At 55.7% G+C, this 18,461-nt stretch overlaps 1 protein-coding gene across 1 annotated transcript in view; it reads left to right on the top strand.

The window, feature by feature from the left end:
- Window positions 1-11,204: 11,204 nt before the first annotated feature.
- The window catches only part of PTPRN2 (protein tyrosine phosphatase receptor type N2), a 484,073-nt gene continuing 476,816 nt past the window's right edge, over window positions 11,205-18,461 (top strand). Inside the window, exon 1 of the mRNA XM_069461720.1 lies at window positions 11,205-11,361. Coding sequence (XP_069317821.1) covers window positions 11,247-11,361 — 115 coding nt within the window. The 5' untranslated portion in view covers window positions 11,205-11,246. The remainder of the gene's footprint in view (window positions 11,362-18,461) is intronic.

The raw sequence follows: 18,461 nt of genomic DNA, 5'->3' as shown, positions 1-18,461 counted from the left end.
AAAATGATGAGGATGCCTGCGATTAAGCAGCCAAGATTGGTCAATAGAGACAGGCCAATCCTCTTGCAAGACAACACTTGAGGCCGGGCGCGGTGGCTCACGCCTGTAATCCTAGCACTCTGGGAGGCCGAGGCGGGTGGATAGCTCAAGGTCAGGAGTTCGAGACCAGCCTGAGCAAGAGCGAGACCCCCGTCTCTACTAAAAATAGAAAGAAATTATCTGGCCAACTAAAATATATATAGAAAAAATCAGCCGGGCATGGTGGCGCATGCCTGTAGTCCCAGCTACCCAGGAGGCTGAGGCAGTAGGATCGCTTAAGTCCAGGAGTTTGAGGTTGCTGTGAGCTAGGCTGACGCCACGGCACTCACTCTAGCCTGGGCAACAGAGCGAGACTCTGTCTCAAAAAAAAAAAAAAAAAAAAAGACAACACTTGACCACATGTTGCATGAACAACGCTGTTCAAACTACAGAAGCCGGACTTGAAAACTCTATCATCAACCCTATTCACCAGACCTTGCACCAACTGACTACCACTTCTTCCAGCTTTAGACCACTTCTTGCAAGGAATAATATTCAATTCTCAACAAGCTGTGGAAAACACCTTTCACGATTTCATGGCCACTCCCCCTCCAGGCCTCTTCACTGCTACCGTAAACAAGCTACTGTTAAGATGGCAAAACTGTGTCGATAGTTTAGGTGGTACTTTGACTAATTGTACTGCTTCTTGTTTGAGATATAATAAACTGCACTTTTGAGTCGAAATCAGACATTCCGTATTTTATGACCTAGTAGATGCTGGGTGGCCAAATGAAGTGGCAGAAGTAAAAGTTTAAATTATCCTAATTGTCTGGATCAGTGGTGCACGTGGTTCTCAGACCCTCAGCAAGTGTCAAGGCTACCTGAAGGTTGCTGAGGCAGGTTGCTGGGCCCCCGCCCCCCCGTTGCACCTCAGCACAACGGTCTTGAGGCTCGTCCATGTTGCTGTGTGTCTGTCCCTCCGCCTGTTGTTGGAGGTTTGGCTGTTGCAATACGGTCGCCGGGAACATTCGTGTGTACAAGTCTGCATGGGCTTGTTTCACTGGGTCAGTTTCTTGGAGTGGAATTGCTGGGTTGTATGGGAAGTGTACATTTAACTTTTTAACTAACTTCCCAAACTATTTTCTGTAGTGGTTGTAACATTTTATATTCCCATCGGTTCCTTCATATCCTCCCCCAAAATGGTTTTCAGGGTTTTACATTCTGTTGGGTGTATGGCGGTAACTCACTGTGTGTTTAGTCTGTGTTGCCCTGAGGACTAACGTTGCGCTTCTCTGGTCCTGTACCTGCGTTGGTGAAACGCCAGCCCAGATCTCTCCTCTGTTTTTCATTGTATCATGGTATTTGTCTTAGTTGTATTGCTATTAATAAGTCGTCTTTACATGCTTTGGATACAAGTCTATTATTAGATGTAGGTAATAGAGTAAATAGTTTCCTTTTTTATTTTTTTAAAGGGTATCTTTCAAAGAGCAGAAAATTTTGACTTTGAAGAAGTCCTGTTTATCAGTGACACTTCTGTGGTCTGTGCCTTCTGTGCCCTGCACGGCTGCCTCGCTTTGGCTTGAGCGGTCCCTGGGGCCCCGCCGCCCTCCCCACCGGGTGTCTCTGTCACTGGCTCTCAGCAGTTTGATTATGATGTGTTTGGGTTTCGTTTTCTTTGTGCTGCTTCTGCTTGGGATTCTTGGACATACGGGTTTTCAGTTTTTAACACAATTGAGAAAATCTCAGCCGTTGTTTCTCCGCCCACTCCTGCTCCCCAGCCCGCCTCCCTGCCTCTGGTTGCGTGTGTCAGCGTGCTCAGCATTTTCCTACTGGTGCTTCAGGCTTGGTGTGAGTATTTTTCCCAGTTTTTTCTTTGCGTGTTTTTCATTTCCAGAAGTTACTTTGGGATCATTTTTAATAGTTCCTCATTAGCTTCATATTTTTTTCTGCCTTTTTTAGTATATATTGCATATTTATCATAAATATTTTAATTATCCTTGTCTGCTCATTGAGTCATTTCTGGTCTGTTGCTTTTGTGTTTTAATAGATTTTTTTAATAAATGATGGACATTGTGAATTTTTTGTCACTCTTTGTTGGCTTTTGTTGTATACCTTTAAGTAGCCATTGGATTTTATCCTGGCATATAGTTACCCTAAACCGTTTTATTTATTTATTTATTTATTTATTTTGAGACAGAGTCTCACTCTGTTGCCCAGGCTAGAGTGAGTGCCGTGGCGTCAGCCTAGCTCACAGCAACCTCAAACTCCTGAGCTCAAGGGATCCTCCTGTCTCAGCCTCCCGAGTAGCTGGGACTACAGGCATGCACCACCATGCCCGACTAATTTTTTCTATATATATTTTTAGCTGTCCATATAATTTCTTTCTATTTTTAGTAGAGATGGGGTCTCGCTCTTGCTCAGGCTGGTCTCGAACTCCTGAGCTCAAACGATCCTCCCACCTCGGCCTCCCAGAGTGCTAGGATTACAGGCGTGAGCCACCGCGCCCGGCCCGTTTGATTCTTTTGAGGATTGCATTTAAGCTTTGTTAATGTGGGCACAGAGCAGCCTTTACTCCACGACTACTCTGTTCCTACTACTAAAGCAACACCCTTCTGAGGACTCCACCCGGCTCCGTACATCACAAGCTCACCCTGCTCTTGCCAGTGGGTGTGGTGTGTCAGTGTGCTCAGCCCCTGTGGTCTTGGGGAACTGTCCCATCAACACTATCCTGGTGATTCCTTCCCTGGTCTTGAGTTGTTTGTTCTGGGGGACACACAGTTCAGAACTCAGCCAGAGGCTCAGGTGAAGTCCTCCCAGGGTGTCCACACTCCTCCCCTCTGCAGTGTGCTCCGCCTCCATAGCCCACTGCGTGGGGGAAGGACACACCTGCAGCCGTGGCCTGGGTGGGGCAAACGCATTACATGTAACCAAAATGTTTTTACCCTCATAATGTCCTGAATTTAAATAAATAAATAAAAACCAAAACAAAAACACTCTTCCCCTCTCTGGGGCATCCTGTCCTGTGAACGTTAGCTCCCTCAACCTCCCAAACTACCTTCCATCTTGCTCTCTTAACAGAGTGAGGCTGCCAGACTGTGCCCTCCCTGTGCTGTGGCCTGGAAATGGCCCCAGGCGGCACCGGGTGGGACTGCAGGACTCGCTGTTCCCTCCCCTAGAGCCAGAGCCCTCTGCCGGCTGTCCAGCAGCAGAAAGCTGTCCTGCCGCGTGCCTTGTCTGGTTTGCCGTCATGTACGGGTAAATCCAGTCTCTGTTCCTTCACCACGATGTAAAGAGGAAGAAAAACCTTGAAATTAGATCTTACTGGTAATTTTTTATTAGATCACTTGTGAATGTTACATTATTGAGTGTCTGGATTTTGTTGTCTTCCTTTAAAGAATTGTGGGTTTTGTCAGATAGTTACATGTGAATTAATTAGATCCATTTGAGGTCAAGGGGTGGGTTTTTTTTTTTTTTTTTTTTTTAATAAGAAAAGGGCCTGGGCGTGGTGGCTCACCGGTAATTGCAGCAGTTTGGGAGGCCGAGGCCGGAAGATTGCTTGAGCCCAGGAGTTCGAGTTTATAGTGACCTGTGATTGCACCACTGCACCCCAGCCTGGGCGACAGAGCAAGACCCTGCCTCCAAAAAGAAAAAGAAAACATTTATTTATTTTTAAATTGCAGTAAGGTATAGGCGACATAAAATTTACTATTTTAAGTGTTCAGTGGCGCTAAGTACGTTTACATTGTTACACAACCATCACCACCACCCACCTTCAGAACTTTTTCATCTTCCCAAACTGAAACTCTGTCCCCATTAATCACTAACTCCCCATGCCCCTCCTGTCCACCTGCTGACGGCGCAGGGTTAGGGTCAGTGGGGGCAGGGAGGCGTGTGGAAGAGGTCCCAGTCTCAGGGTCAGGCAGCGAGTGAGAGCCCAGGCCCATCGGAAGGGTGGGGAGCACAGGGGAGCAGGGGTCTATAAGTGTGCCCCCACCCCACTTCCCCAGAAAACTGCCATATTGGATTTTACTGAGTCTGGAATACTCAATTTGCATAAGTATGAGTTCCCATGGCAACCGATGCCTCTGGTGCCTCAGGCTGAGTTGGAGTAGCTGCCCCCACCACCACTCACTTTAATAGGGACTTCAGTTTGATCCCCCGAGAGTTTCCTGAGCTGCCGTTATTCCCCTGGTGTCCCCTTGGCAGAGTTTTCTGGGTTAGCGAGCAGATTCTATGGTTGCGTGGGGGCACATCAGCCCCTTCCGGGCAGTTTAGCCCACAGGTGGGGAATGGTCCTTTAATCCCTGCATACCCCTTACCAGCAGCTGTGGAGCTGGAGGCCAGGCTCACCCAACCTAACCCCACCCAGCCTAATTCCCCCACCTGCCTCCTGTGGTGGTGAATAAAGGACTCACCTGGAAATACCAGGGCTCCACCACCACCTGGGGCATTAGAGGGCTTCAGAGGAACTAGAGCAGGTCACCGGACCTGAGAACAACAGTGCAGCTTGTTGCCTCTAGCAAGCACCACCTACTGACAGGGAGGTCAATTTGCACACCAGTGAGAGCATTTACCGACTAGGTCATAGAGGGTGTGGTTGATTCTCACCCACAAGCACCACCTACTCAGAGATTAAGCTGGGTGTGTCATTATCTAAATAAAATCCAGAAGTAAAAAGCAATATCTGCTCTGGGTGAGAAAGAACCAGTGAAAGAACTCTGGAAGCAGGAAGAATCAGAGTGAAAGGTCACCCCCAAAAGGGACCCGGCTCCCTAGCAATGGATACCAACCAGAAGCAGAATATTGAAATAGGCGGAGAATTTTGAACATGGATTGCAAGAAAGCTTAATGAAATACAACATAAAGTAGAAACCCAACACAGAGAAACCACAAAAACAATGCAGGAAATGAATGAAAAATTCACTAAAGAAATTGAATTATTAAAGAAAAATCAAACAGAACTTCTGGAAATGAAAAATTCATTCAAGGAATTACAAAACACAGTGGAAAACCTTAAGAACAGGTTAGATCAGGCAGAAGGAAAGACTCTCAGAGCTTGAAGACAACATCTTCCAATTACACCAGTCAGTCACAGAGATAGAGCAGAGAAATAAGAGGAACAAGCAAAGCCTACCAGAAATATGGGATTTTGTGGTTATTGGATCTTCTGTTGCTTTGCCAGACTTTCAGCCATGTGCACCACTTGTTCATCTAGAACAGTCTGAGAAAGAACCACAGAATATGAATGTCTTCTAGCAACAGGTTTATTAACCAGGTTGCGGGAGAGCATGACTTACTGCTAAGTTAGAACGTTGGTGGAATGAGATTAATGTGTGTTGCTCCTGCCTCCCTTTCTCTGACTCAGTGAAAGAAGCAACACTGATTTGAACAGGCAAATGCTTCATGATGCCAAACACCTCTGCACCGACTCCCTAGAGCCACAGCCGATCAGGACACCCCTTCCCGAGAAGGTCAGGAGGGTTCAGAGTGCTGGCTTCGGGAGTTTTCCAATAGAATCAGCAGACGTTGGCCTGGAGTGAGACCACAGTGGGTTGGACACTGATTCCAGCACCTTCTGGCTATAGGATCTTGTCAGACTTGGTCTCCTCATTTGTAAAATAGGAATAAGTATGGTACCTCACTGTCATTGTCATGACTGGCTGGCACCTAGTCTGTTCCTCATCAAGTTAGATGCTTTGCTTATTACTAATCACTGGTAACTCTTTACTAACAACAAGGAGGCTGTGGCCCAGGTCTCAGTGTTGGTGACTCAGTAGTCTGGCGACCAGGAGAATGCAGAGCTGTCCTGGAAAGCAGGGAGCCGATGGAGTCAAGTAAAAGGGAGATGCGGACCTGGGAGGGGGATCCAGGCCTCAAGGACTGACGGGTAGTCTCCTCTGGGTGCTGCTGTTGGAATGAGGCAGCTCTGGCCTGGCTCAGGCACAAGCCCGTGTCTTCACCAGGGGCTCATCTTGATGGACCAGCTTTCAGGGGAGGAGTCCCAAAAAGAATAATTGGAGCGCTATTGGCCCTAAATGGGAAAAATGCTGTGTAGACAAAACCAGCATCACCACTGACACCTCCACCTCCCTCGCCAACACTACCTTGGTCACCACCATCTCCTCCATGAACTCTGACAGCACCACCATCTCCATCTTTACCACTAACATCTCCACCTCTACCATGATCACCACCTCCATCACCACCATCTCCACCAACAGTGTCAACACTACCTCTATCACCACAACTAACATTTCCACCTCCACCACCATCTCCACCAACACTGCCAACATCACCTCTATCACCACCACTAACACCTCCGCCTCCATTACCAACACCACCTTGATCACCAGCATCTCCTCCACCAACACTGCCATGACTTCCTCCATGGCCACAGCTAACATCTCCACCTCCACTACCATCTCCTCCACCAGCACTGCCAACATCACCATTTCCTCCACCAACACAGCCAACACCACCTCTATCACCACAACTAACATCTCCACCTCTACCACCATCTACACCAACACTGCCAACACCACCTCTCACCACAACTAACATCTCCACCTCTACCACCATCTACACCAACACTGCCAACATCACCATCATCTCCACCAACACTGCCAACACCACCTCTATCACCACAACTAACATCTCCACCTCTACCACCATCTACACCAACACTGCCAACATCACCATCATCTCCACCAACACTGCCAACACCACCTCTCACCACAACTAACATCTCCACCTCTATCACCATCACCACCACTAACACCTCTACCTCCATCACAATCACCATGTCCCTCACCACCATCTCCTCTACCAACACTGCCACCACTTCCTCCACCAATACCACCAACATCCACCATCAAAATCACCACCACCTCTATCATCCTCACCATCATCAACACTGCCAACATCAATACCACCACCATTATTACTATGACCTTCACTACCATCACCACCACCAACCACCACTATCACCACCACTGCCACCCTCAACACCAACAGCACCATAACCGGCACCCTCACCATCACCTCCACCTCCACCGCACCCAAGATGGACAGTCCAGACCTCCTTGCTCCCCTTGTTGTCTGCCGACTGGCGTAACATTGATGACACAATGTGTGACATGCTAAGGCCAATTCTTCAGAGCTCTGGGGTCTAGGAGCAATATTGGGGGTGCAGCTTCCTGTTTCCTACCCTGAGATTGCACATGGAGTCAGTAACACTTGGTACTTCTAAAGGTGGGGGTGTGAGGAGCAGGACAGGACATCGAGGAGCAGGGGCGACTTCCTGGTGACTCCCCTCGGCTGCACAGTGGGCAGCTTTGTGGGGCAACTTCTCTGCAGCAGCGGGTGTGGGAACGGCTCCCTTCTGCCCTCCAGATTGAGTCTAGCCAACAGCACAGCTTGACGGCTGACTGGCCGACTCGGGAGGACTCGTCTCCACTGCTGACACCTGCTTTCTGCCTCACAGTTGCCATTCAGCTAGACCTGGGCTGAGTTTGCATGTGAAAAACAGCCAGTTAAAGATGGCCAATCTGGCAGTTTTGCCTGTTGTAATCATTCAAATTTCCACACAGTTGACCAGAGCTACTATGTCATTTAGCAAGGGCCGAAATATTTGTCTAAAATGAGTAATTCTGAGTATACTTGTTGGCACATGGGAGGAGTGGGCTCTGTGGCTCACGAGTGCCCCGGAGCAGGCTTCCGGGAGTTGAAAGAAGAGACAGCCGGCAGCGGGCAGATGAGCCGTTCCTTCATCGTGGGGGGATGCAGCCGCAGCAAGAGCACGTCCGAGAACATGGCGAGTGCTTCTATGTGGCTCGGAACAGTGGTGGTAACATGCCATGGGAAAGTGTGATCACATGGGTTCACCCAGGAGATAACCCTTGGTTATATAACCGTGCCGGAAGGCCAGGGGAAAACACGACGGCAGTTATTTTAGTTTGGCCTAAAAAAATCTATTGCTTATACAAATAAATTTCCCTTACAATATGTTCCGGCACTTTTGCTCACAAACATAGTGTGCAAAAGCTACCTCTCCACTTGCTCTGCATGCTGTCCTCACGTCTGACCTTCTTTATAAATCTTTCCTGATCCAGTGGAAACCAGTGAGCATTTCCCGCTGAGGAAACGAAACACGGAAGGTCAAAAGCCTAGGTCTTTACCAGGAGAAGGAAACACGTATGGCACACTTGGTGCTGGGTGGGGAGGTGCAGGCCTTTGAGAGCTCATGAGTGACTCAGGTGACACCGATGGGCCCCGCCCCAGGGCCTCACACCCTCTCATTCAGTAACTCCCAGCTGTGAGATTTTTAACAGAACCAGAGGCCAGGCTGTCCCATTTGGGAACACTTTCTGGTCCTCATTAAATGTCGCAGTTGTTCTGGTCAACTCTTACCATTCAGAGGCTGATTTAATACAGTCAAAACCGTCAGATTGGCCAATAGTTTGACGTTTGTCACCATTTAGCAACATTCAAGATCCCAGAGCTGGTGCGCTGCAGGACTGGGATTTGGGCCCTGACCTCCTGACCTCAAGCCCAGTGTCCTCCCCCAGGACACGTCACTGCAGTGACACTCGACTGGACTCCCCTGGCAGATAGGCCCTTCAGCCCTGAAAATCTTGCAAGAGTTATTCGTTGCTATGACTGCAAACGTGAGGGAGATGTTCTTACTGGATTGCAACCGGGAGACTGCATGGTACACAACCCCTGCGTGCTGTGGGAATAGATCGTAAATATTAGCCCGCGTGCAGTGAAGGGTTAAGCAATTCTGTAAGGAGAAAGGACAAAGCATAAATCCCTGTAGGAGACACTCCCCACGAAAAGGCTCAGAGAACATAAAAACGAGTGTGAAGGCTGTACACGTGGTGGACAGGCACTCGTGTGCCTGTGTAGAGCATGCAGACACATTCAGACACCCGTGCACTCTTGCACACACAGGTCAGGTCACGCACTGAGCATCTAAGGGGGACCACGTCTGGCCCACGCTCGTCTTTTAGATCAGAATCCTGGCTGCCTCAGACTGAGTTCTAGAACTCCGCCTGTGGTTCCTAAACAACGTTCTTCTTCCTCCTGCCACCTTTGCACGTCGTTGCCTTTTGTTTCTTCTGTCCTTGCAGCGAGGGGCTGATCAGCGCTGAGCAGGCCCAGTGCCCGGGCCCAGGAGGAGCCGGCCAACCTGGGCTGCCACCTGCTAGTGATCTCCTAATCTCTCCTGTGCCTTTTCACTTTCCTTGTTCTTTGGGCGTTTTTCTTTCCAACTTTGCTTTGACTGAGAGTCCTGAAGTTCAGGGCCCTTCGGGTGAAACAGGATCTTGTTCAGGAAGCGGTTAGGCAGCAAGTCAAACAGTGCAAGTGCAAACAATCGCTGGCCCTCCCCTCCGGAGACCTGTTAACAACAGCCAAGGCTGTGGAGAGGAGCCAGGGTCCCCACAGCTCCACAGCCGACAGCCCTCCAGGCTCAGCATGGCATGTAGAGGGCCCCTGGGTGCTTCACAAGGTCCACTGTCACTGCCCAGGGATGGGGCAGTCAGGTGGGCTCTGAGCCACCACAGGTGCAGCTGGGCTTGGGCTCTGGCTCTTGTGCACGGTTAACTCAGTGACTCACAGGGGACTTCATTGCCTAGACCCCTCCTGTGCCGTGAGAAATGTGGTTAAGGCCATCCGAGAGCAGGGCTTGCAGCCTCGCAGAGTAATCTCAGTGGAGACGCATGTCCGTCTGTCACCTGTGCAGTTCCACCTGGGAGCCCGGCTCCGTCTCACGCTCTTCTTTTCCGGCTGTTCTTGGTGCCCCGTCCAGTCCATCCTCGGATGCCCTCAGGGGCTCTGGGGCTGCCCGGCCTCTGCGGGTTCCCTCTGCGCTCCCTGACATCCTCCACGGGGACCTCTTTAGCCACCGAAGCCACATTTTGGGGCAAACCCTGTGTGTGCTCGGCGGTTTGTGGGTTCCTCTGACTGAGCTGAGGACTGACTGTCTCACGGCCCTTCTCAGACGCATCTGCAATTAGTGCCCCCTTCGACAGACTGTGACGGGAGTTTCACCTGCCTGGAGGTGACAGCATCGCCGGGTAGCCCAGAGTCCAGGCTGTTAGGAGTGACAAGAAGGAGAAACCCCAGGTCTACTGGAGAGTTTTGCTAACCACCCTTTTCCCTCACCGCTTGGCCACCCTTTGCAGGACCTGCAGGTGACAGGCCTGACTCTGCAGGAGAAAACGTTGCTGTGGGGACGCAGTGGGTCTGTGCTGCTGTTCTGGAGCCGGCACCTGCCTGGGGGCGGGTGTCAGATGAGACCCCCGGCTGCCCCCCACTGCCAGCGCACGTCTGCGGACAGGCTCCGACATGGAGAACCAGGAGCTGCGTTTTGGGAGCTGGGATGTGAGGGCGATTGAGGGGGTGGAGGCCCCGGCAAGGAGGGCGGTGGGGCCGAGGGAACGTCAGGACCCTCAGGCCCGCACCGGCTCAGAACTCCAGGTGGCGGCCCGGGGGCAACTTCCTCGGCTGTCACCCCCAACCGCTGAGGCCTGCGCAGGCCAGCCCGGGGCAAGGGCCGGAGGTCAGGTTAGGGTTAGGAAACGCGAGCCCCCTAGGACGCCCGGCTCTGCCCCGCGGGGCTCCGGGGTCCCTGTGCTCGCCGCCGCCCCGCGGGGGGCCCGTCCTGCCCCTCCTGGGCCAAGCGCAGCACCGCGCTTCAGGCGAGGTTCCGATTCGACTGGGTCTACACCTGCGCGCCCGAGGGCGCAGCTGCAGCCACGTGTGTCCCGTAGCGTTAAATTAAATAACGCAGCAGCCTGAGCACTTCCGGTGCACGCCAGCCCCGCGCGGTCGTGGCGCCGCGGGGGACCGCGCAGGTGACACCCCGCGCCCAAGGCCTGCAGCAGAGGAGCGGCGCGGGCGCGGCGGAGGCCACGTCCCCGGGGGTGGGGGACGCGAGTGGGGGAGGGGCTCCGTGGGGGGCGGGGCGTGCCCGCGGCGGGCGGGGGCGGGGCCGGGGCGGGGCCGGCGGGGCAGACGCGCGGCGGGGGCGTGTCCCCGCGGGCCGGGGCGGGGCCGGGGCGGGGCCGGGGCGGGGCCGGGGCGGGGCCGGGGCGGGGCCGGGGCGGGCGGGCGCTGTCCGGTGCTGAAGCCCGGCCCGGCGCCGCCGCAGGAGCGGGAGGCGGAGGAGCTGGCGGCGGCGCGCCTGGCTCGGCCCCGCGCGGGGTGGACCGAGCACCGCGGGGATGGGGCCGCCGCTCCCGCTGCTGCTGCTGCTGCTGCTGCTGTCGCCGCCGCCGCGCGCCCTGCCCGTCGCCCCCGCTCTCGGCCCCCGCGGCCGGCAGCTCCCAGGGCGCCTGGGTGAGTGGGGGGCGCGGGGAGGGGCGCCTGGGTGAGTGGGGGGCGCCGGGGGAGGGGCGCCTGGGTGAGTGGGGGGCGCGGGGAGGGGCGCCTGGGTGAGTGGGGGGCGCGGGGAGGGGCATCTGGGTGACTGGGGGCCGCGGGGGAGGGGCGCCTGGTGAGTGGGGGGCGCGGGGGAGGGGTACCTGGGTCAGTGGGGGGCGCGGGGAGGGGCACCTGGGTCAGCGGGGGCCGCGGGGGAGGGGTACCTGGGTCAGTGGGGGGCGCGGGGAGGGGCGCCTGGTGAGTGGGGGGCGCGGGGGAGGGGCACCTGGGTCAGTGGGGGGCGCCGGGGGAGGGGCGCAGGGGCGACTGAGTGGGGGGCGCAGGGAGGCCCGGATGAGGCGCGGGCTTCCCGGGGTTCCCGAGCGCAGCCCCCGGGCTCTGGGCCGCAAGCCCCCGGCCGTGGGGCCTCACCGGCGACGCGGAGCAGGTCTCGCGCCCTGCCTCAGTTTCCTCCTGCGGTGGCCACTGCCCCCTCCGGCGCCGGGTCCCCGCCTCAGTCCGGCCGTGCGCCCACCGCAGGCCTCCGCCGGCTGCCCGTGCTCGCGTGCGCGCCGCGGGCCCGCGCCCTCGTGCCCTGCGCCGCGTGGACCAGGCGCCCCGGCCCCCTCTGGCCCCACCTGTCTTCTCCCCGCCATGGACGTTAGAGGACGCGGAAGAACGAGGAGGAGCCCGCTCTTGAAGGAGGGAGCGGAGTCTGTCACCGGCACCTCCCTCCGCGCTGATCTTATTTGTTAAGATTCACCGAAAAGCCAGTGTTTGCAGCAGCTTCGAGGCCGGAATTACTCGGATGGGAATGGGAGGAGTCAGGGGGCAGGTCGGAAGCAGGTCTGGGCCTGGAGGGTCCCCGCTGGGCTGCTGGCCTAGCACGGCCTCCCCCCGCGCTGGGCTCCGCAGCCGGTGGCTTTGTCCGTCAGACCCTGAACGAGCCCGGAGGCGGCCTCGGACACAGTCGCCTGGACTCCCGGGGCCGCGCAGGGCCGTGTCCCGTCTCCCCCGTGCTGGCCTGGCTCCTCACACCCTCCGCACCTGCTGTCACTGCCCTGCAGTTAGAGCGACCTGGGAGTGGGAGGGGAGGTCCTTGCCCACCGCTGTGGGGTTGGGGCGAGTGGTCCCCACATCCCGGGATGCTGCTGCCACGGCCACAGGGCAGCCCGAGGGCCGCTCCACAGCGAGTGCACGGGCCTCCTTCCCACGTGAGCCCGGCCTGGGGAGGCTGGGGGCCTCGCTCACACCGGTCACCTCCTGGTGCCCTGCCCCAGATCAGCAGAGAGGGCCGAGCTGTGCAGTCCTCTCTCCTGGGGTTGTCTTCCCTCCTCTGTCTGGCTTGAACTGGCCTGTCACCTCCTGGGAGAGCTGTGTGCTTCCCCGGACAGACGCCACCCTCCAGACACCCACACTCAAGCCAGACAGGTTGGGGACAGGCAGGGCAGCACGTGGGCCACTGGGTGTCCGGGGCCGTCACTGGAGATGGCTGTCTTTCCCGTTGTAACGGCCAGTGCACAGCCTGGGCCAAAGTCACAGAGGGGGTGGGCGGCTGAGGGCAGAGCCAAGGGCGTGGAGGGAGGGAAGCTGGGGGGCTGCCTGACAGAGCAGGGTCCTCTGGGTACAAGTGAAGTTGAGTCAGATCCTTGTGAAGGGCGTTGCGTCCCCTCAGCTCTGGTGAGGTGTTGCTGATGATGGAGGGCCGGCCGTGCTTCGTGAGGGAGACTTATGGACACCACTCTTTTTGCGGGACATTAAGGACCCAGCGCCACTGGAGTTGTTTCGGGGACTCTGGGTGCCGGGCATAACCCTGTACGTCCCTCCCAGAATGGGAACCTGTCCGGGTGGGGTGCAAGTGGGATGTGAGTGTGGTCTTCCCATTTGGGGGCCACCCGGGGTCCAGTGTGGCCTCTCCTGCCCAACGGACCTCCACTTGTCCCCTCGGCCTGTCATTGTGACCCTGCGCCGTCCTCCCTCCGTGCACATCCCAGGACACGCCAGGGGGACGTGCTCCCCACAAGAGGCTGGTGCTGCCGTTTTCCTTCTCTTGTCTGGATCGTGTTTGATGATCTCACATGAGCTGCTTTGTTCCAAATCACGATGCGAGTGAAGATGCGCAGAGCAAACTGAGACCCAGCCCAGCGAGCCGCTTGTTAGCGGCTGTCAGTGTTCACCCTCAGGTCCGGCCCCCAGCACACAGGTGGCTCCGGGCTCTCTCGCCCCCGAGGCCTCGTGTTGTACTAGCACTGGGGTCGTTGTTGCCAAGATCCAAAGCCCAGTTCCTTCTGTGTCCGATGCCTTGGCTTGAGAGGCCCTTGAAGACACCCAGCGCCAACAACCGCCACCTCCGAGTTCCCGCTCATTGCTTGGGGCTGCACTGGGGCTGGTTGATTTCCAAAGCCGCTGTGGCAGGACCGCCATGCCAGCGGGTGTCTCCTCAGCTTCCTTTTCCCTAATCTCTTTAGCGTGCGGCCTCCTGCCATCCACTGTGCCCGCGCCCTGTGGGAAGGGCTCCCTGGCGGCATTTGTTATCTGTGAGAGTTGTCAGAGCCCAGCTCAGGGGAACGTGGACCCTTTTGAATGACGTGACTCAACTTTGCTTGTAGCCAAAATAGCTGCTGGGTGAGGCAGGGCTGCCAGGACGTGACCCATCCTCCCTGGGGCTCGGTCCGCTGCCCACTCCCAGCCTCTGTGGGGTCAGGGACCCTTTTGTGCAGCCCTCCGTCCTCTGCTACCTTGAACACAAGCCTTTTGTTCAGGGCTTTAAGCCATTCTTCAGCTACTTGGAGGCTGATTTGTGAACCTGCTCAGGCAGCCCCCTCGTTTCAGGGGTAGCTTTATAAAGGACGCTCCCTCTTTTGCTAAAGAAGCAGGAATTTTATCTGCCAAAGATAGGGCCAACCTTTCACGTAGCTTTTGCTTAGAGAATCCAGCTTCCAACCTGGTGGCCGCACCTGGCCGTGAGGACAGCAGACTGTCGGTTTGCTCCTTTGTTTTTCCTTTGGTTTGCACGTACACTTCATTCACCAGCGAGCCCGCATGGAGCCGGAGCAGAGCAGCTGGCGCGGGAGCTGCTGGCTTTGTGAATGTGGTGGCGTGATTGTTTATTTTTGAATCAAACGACCCTTCCTGCCACAAAAGCACAAATCCGTCTTTGCTCTGGGGGCCCGGACTCGGATTCTGTCGGGTCGGTGGTGCCGAGCAGCCTGCCTCCCTCCCAGCCGCTGCTCCGAGTCTCTGCCAGCTGTTTCCTGCCCCTCGTTTCCGTCAGCCCCAGGTGGTGGTGTCCAGGGCAGAAGGAAGGGGGTGCTCAGAACACCCTAGGCTTCCGGGAAGAGGAGGTGCCGGGTGGTGGGCTCACGCACGAGACCAGACGCGTGCGCTGAGTGGGCTGTGGGGCGGCGGCTCACGGTGTCAGACGCGGAGCGGCTGGGCGGGGAGCAGAAGACGTTTTCAAATGGCTTCCTCTCCGCGCTGAGCTCGGCTGTGCATCTCGGCGCCTGGCAGCTCTTCCAGGCTGCCGTGTTCTTGCACCTGGTTAATAAGGTTCTCATCCGTGGTGCCCGCCAGGGCGGTGGAGGTGGGCCCCATCATGGCACACACGCCGGAATCTCTGTGCCGTGGCGTGTACAGATGTGTCAGCCCCTCGGCTCCCCGTGAAGAGCAGGGCTGTAAAGCAGGTGACCCCGATGGGGCCAGGAGTGAGGTGCAGGCCGAGGCTCATGGGCCCAGGGACTGCTCTTTCGATGAACTCTGCAGTAACGTCGATTCCTTGGCGTGACGATAATTTCTACATTCTGGGCTGGTTTGTTCTAGCCTTACATGCAGTGTCACCTATTTGTGAATGCAGCTACTCACCCACTTGTCTTTGGATTTTGGGGAGTTGGGGATATGGGTCCCGGAAGAGGAGTGGATATGAGCAGAGACAGGCCAGCTGAACTGTCATCAAGGTGGTCACGTTAAGAAAGTCCACTCAACGCGTCTGGCTTCGGGCCTGAGCCGTGACCACTGCCTTGGAATTTCAAATTCCTTATGAAAAGGTGTCTGTAACCAAATGCGGCCCAAACTAAAAATAACTCTCTGGCTTTGGGTGGCAGGTATCTAAGATATGCCTGGCGTGTGCAAATATTGCCCGTTTAAGGATTCTTTGTGTGTGGAGAGGCAAAGAAAAAGTGTAAGAAATGGCAGAAATGGTTTTCGTCCAGCCGAATCCCAGCTGGGGACCAGGCACGCCCTGGCTAACTAAGACCCTCTCTTATCTTTTCTGACAAGATGTTCCACTTCCCAGAGAAAACAAACAGCCCAGCTAGCAGCAGATAACCGCCTGAGCTGCACAAAGCACCTGGCAGCTGTTTCCACAGTAGTCTAAATTGACCTTCGTAAGTGTAGACCCAGCTGGACCTGGTTTTTCATCTTGGTTGACAGAAGGTCAGAAAACCCGAGAAGCAGGAAACAGTCACCTGCTTTTCTGCTGCCTGGAAACGGCGTGGAGCGGTGTGTTGAGGAAGGACATTTTTGCTTTTAATTCTTGTTGTCTCCGAGAACTGTGCCACAGCCAGGGTTGAATACCTAGCAGGAAGTGAGCTCACGGGCTCCCTGGGCACACCTACTTCTGCACATATTAAACACCGTCTGTTTGTTGGTCTGCCCTATGGGCGGCCCCATGGGAGGCTGGAGAACTGGACTTTGGCCTGGAGCGCGGCCTCTGTGTCTGTCACGTGCAGAACAGGACGCCAGTGTGTAGCGGCGGCGTTGGCAACAGCACCCGCGCAGGGGGATGAAGGGTGTTTTATTTTGTTTTTAACTGTACCCTCCAGTAGCGGTACACGGGTCGCAGAAAGCAGGGGCAGCCCTCCTGGCCGCGGGGACGTCCGTGTTCTCGTGAGGGAATTGGAGGTGCGGTGGGTCGGGTGAGCTAACTACTAAACAGGTGGTGGACCTGCTTCTCTGCACACCTGCTTCTCTGCATTTAATGGAAACTGTCGTACGGTCGAGTTGATGTTTTCTTTTGGTTCCTGTGCCCTCTGTGGACCCAGGCGACGCCTCTTTCAGGGCACGGAGCGGTTCCATCTCCCCAGACTGCCCGTGCTCCCCTCGGCAAGGAAGCCTCCCCGCCCGTCACCCTGAGCTCGCCGTGTGCTCACGTGGCCCCCAGAGCCACCCCGGGAAGGAGCACGTCCGTTTCCGTGTTACAGGATGCAGGTCCCGCAGACGGACTCCGTGCTGTCAGGGTGCAGCCCTCCAGCTCCACGGGACAAGGCGGTCCGCCTCTTGTGCTCCCGGGCACAGCGGTCATTTCCACTCGCCGAACCGCCTTTCTCCTAGGAGCTCAGAGTCTCTAGGCTGGTGGGGTCTGTTCCAAGGGAAGCGCAAAAGTGTCCGTGGGCACGGCAGGGTGGGCTAATTTTCCCAGTGGGGTTTTGTTTTGGGGTGTCAGATTCAGATATTTGGTTTGCTCTCTAAGGGAATTTTGGTGTTCCGAGAGGGATGACTTGTTTGTAGAGACTTTTCACCTTCCCATGATGGCAGGGCATGAAAATGCCACCTTGGAATGCACCGCTTGGTGTGACCGTGAAAACTCTGTTCAGAGTGCTTGCTGGGCCGTCCGATTTTCTAAGGGGTGGTGACACAAACATGGAAGACGCAAGCTGTCATCCCAGCCTGTGGTAACAAGAGGCTCTCTTCAGAATGGGGACTCAAGAGGCATCGCTTTCATGAGAAACCGTTAAGAGTAGGTTCCATTTAAGCTTGAGATTTCGAGTGGCAAACAGGCGTAGGGTGGCTTGTCCCGGTGACTCTACTCTTCTGAAGCACCGGCGGCAGGAAAGCAAACTTCCCAGCGTGCTCCGCGTCGCCGTGTGGGCCGCGGGCCCGTCCTGGTGTCCGGCGCAATGTCCTACATAGGGCACACAGGATGTGCTCGGAGATGGTTTGTTTGGTGGGAGGGGTTTTCAGAAGAAAGGCTGGCCTGGCTCCAGAGGGGAAGGACCCGTGTTCGTGGTGCGAGTCAGTTCTGTCCCGACACTGAGCCAGCGGCGTGCACATGGGGGGCATCTCCTAACATTAGGCACCAGGGCTGACGGGTTTTCCACCCGGAGCAGTGGTTTTAATCCAGCTCACAGCAGCGGTTACCGTGTGGTCCGACCGGAGCCAGCCCAGCAGTGTGTCTGTCCCCTGAAGTAGCCGGCACGCGGCTGGAACCGGGCCTCGCGCACCAGCGACAGCTGCTCGTTTCTCGGCAGGAATGTGGGGAGGCCGCTGCAGCGAGGCTTCCCGCCTCACCGCCAGCTCTGACCCTCAGAGAGCGTCGCTTCTACCAGGAGCCCCGAATTCTCTGCTTTGCCTGAAACAGGCCAAGGTTGAGGTCGTCAACCTTCCATCTGATCGGCGGGTCCCAAGAGCTGAAACACAGACGTGGCCCACGGGCTCTGGACGTCCAGCTGTCGGCCCCTGCGGAGAAGCACATGGCGTCCTTGCCCCTGCTTGTCGCGGCCTCTGGCCCTCGGCTACACGAAATTATGACCAGTTAAGGTAGCAGGAACTGGGCTTGTTCACTGGGATGAAAAGAGGTTCTAGCAGAGTCAGAAACTGCAGGTCTTTCCTGAAAACATGGGGCGTGTGGATGCAGGCGAACCATAAACCGAGCCACAGAAGGTCACGTTTTGTGCCACGTGTGGACTGACTGCGGCCGTCTGAGCTTCCCCCTCTGGCCAACCTTACAGTTTGTGGTCACACGCACATTAGAAGCCAAGAGAAATGAAGACTCCGCGTATAATTCCTCTGAATTTGTACCATGAGCAGAATACCCAATTCTGGATGTTTTTGAGGAGCTATGTGAGATGGGGGGAGAGTGCTTGGTAATCAGTTTCCAAGTCCAGGCTGCTGTTCCTGCGAGCTGCGGGTTTGTCACTGAACTTGGTGTCACTTAGAGTCCGCGTTGCAGACGGATCAACTATGGAGGTTATGACACAGCGTTACTATTATGTTTTAAATAGTGATACTTACGTTTTTCCATGAGCACATCTGACTTGGTCACACCCAGCTGGGACAAAGGCCCGACTGTGCGGTGATGA

Source organism: Eulemur rufifrons, chromosome 29 (genome assembly GCF_041146395.1).
Source record: "Eulemur rufifrons isolate Redbay chromosome 29, OSU_ERuf_1, whole genome shotgun sequence".
NCBI lineage: Eukaryota > Metazoa > Chordata > Mammalia > Primates > Lemuridae > Eulemur > Eulemur rufifrons.
Note: the sequence above shows the minus strand (reverse complement) of the source record. Positions and strands in the feature narration are given on the sequence as shown.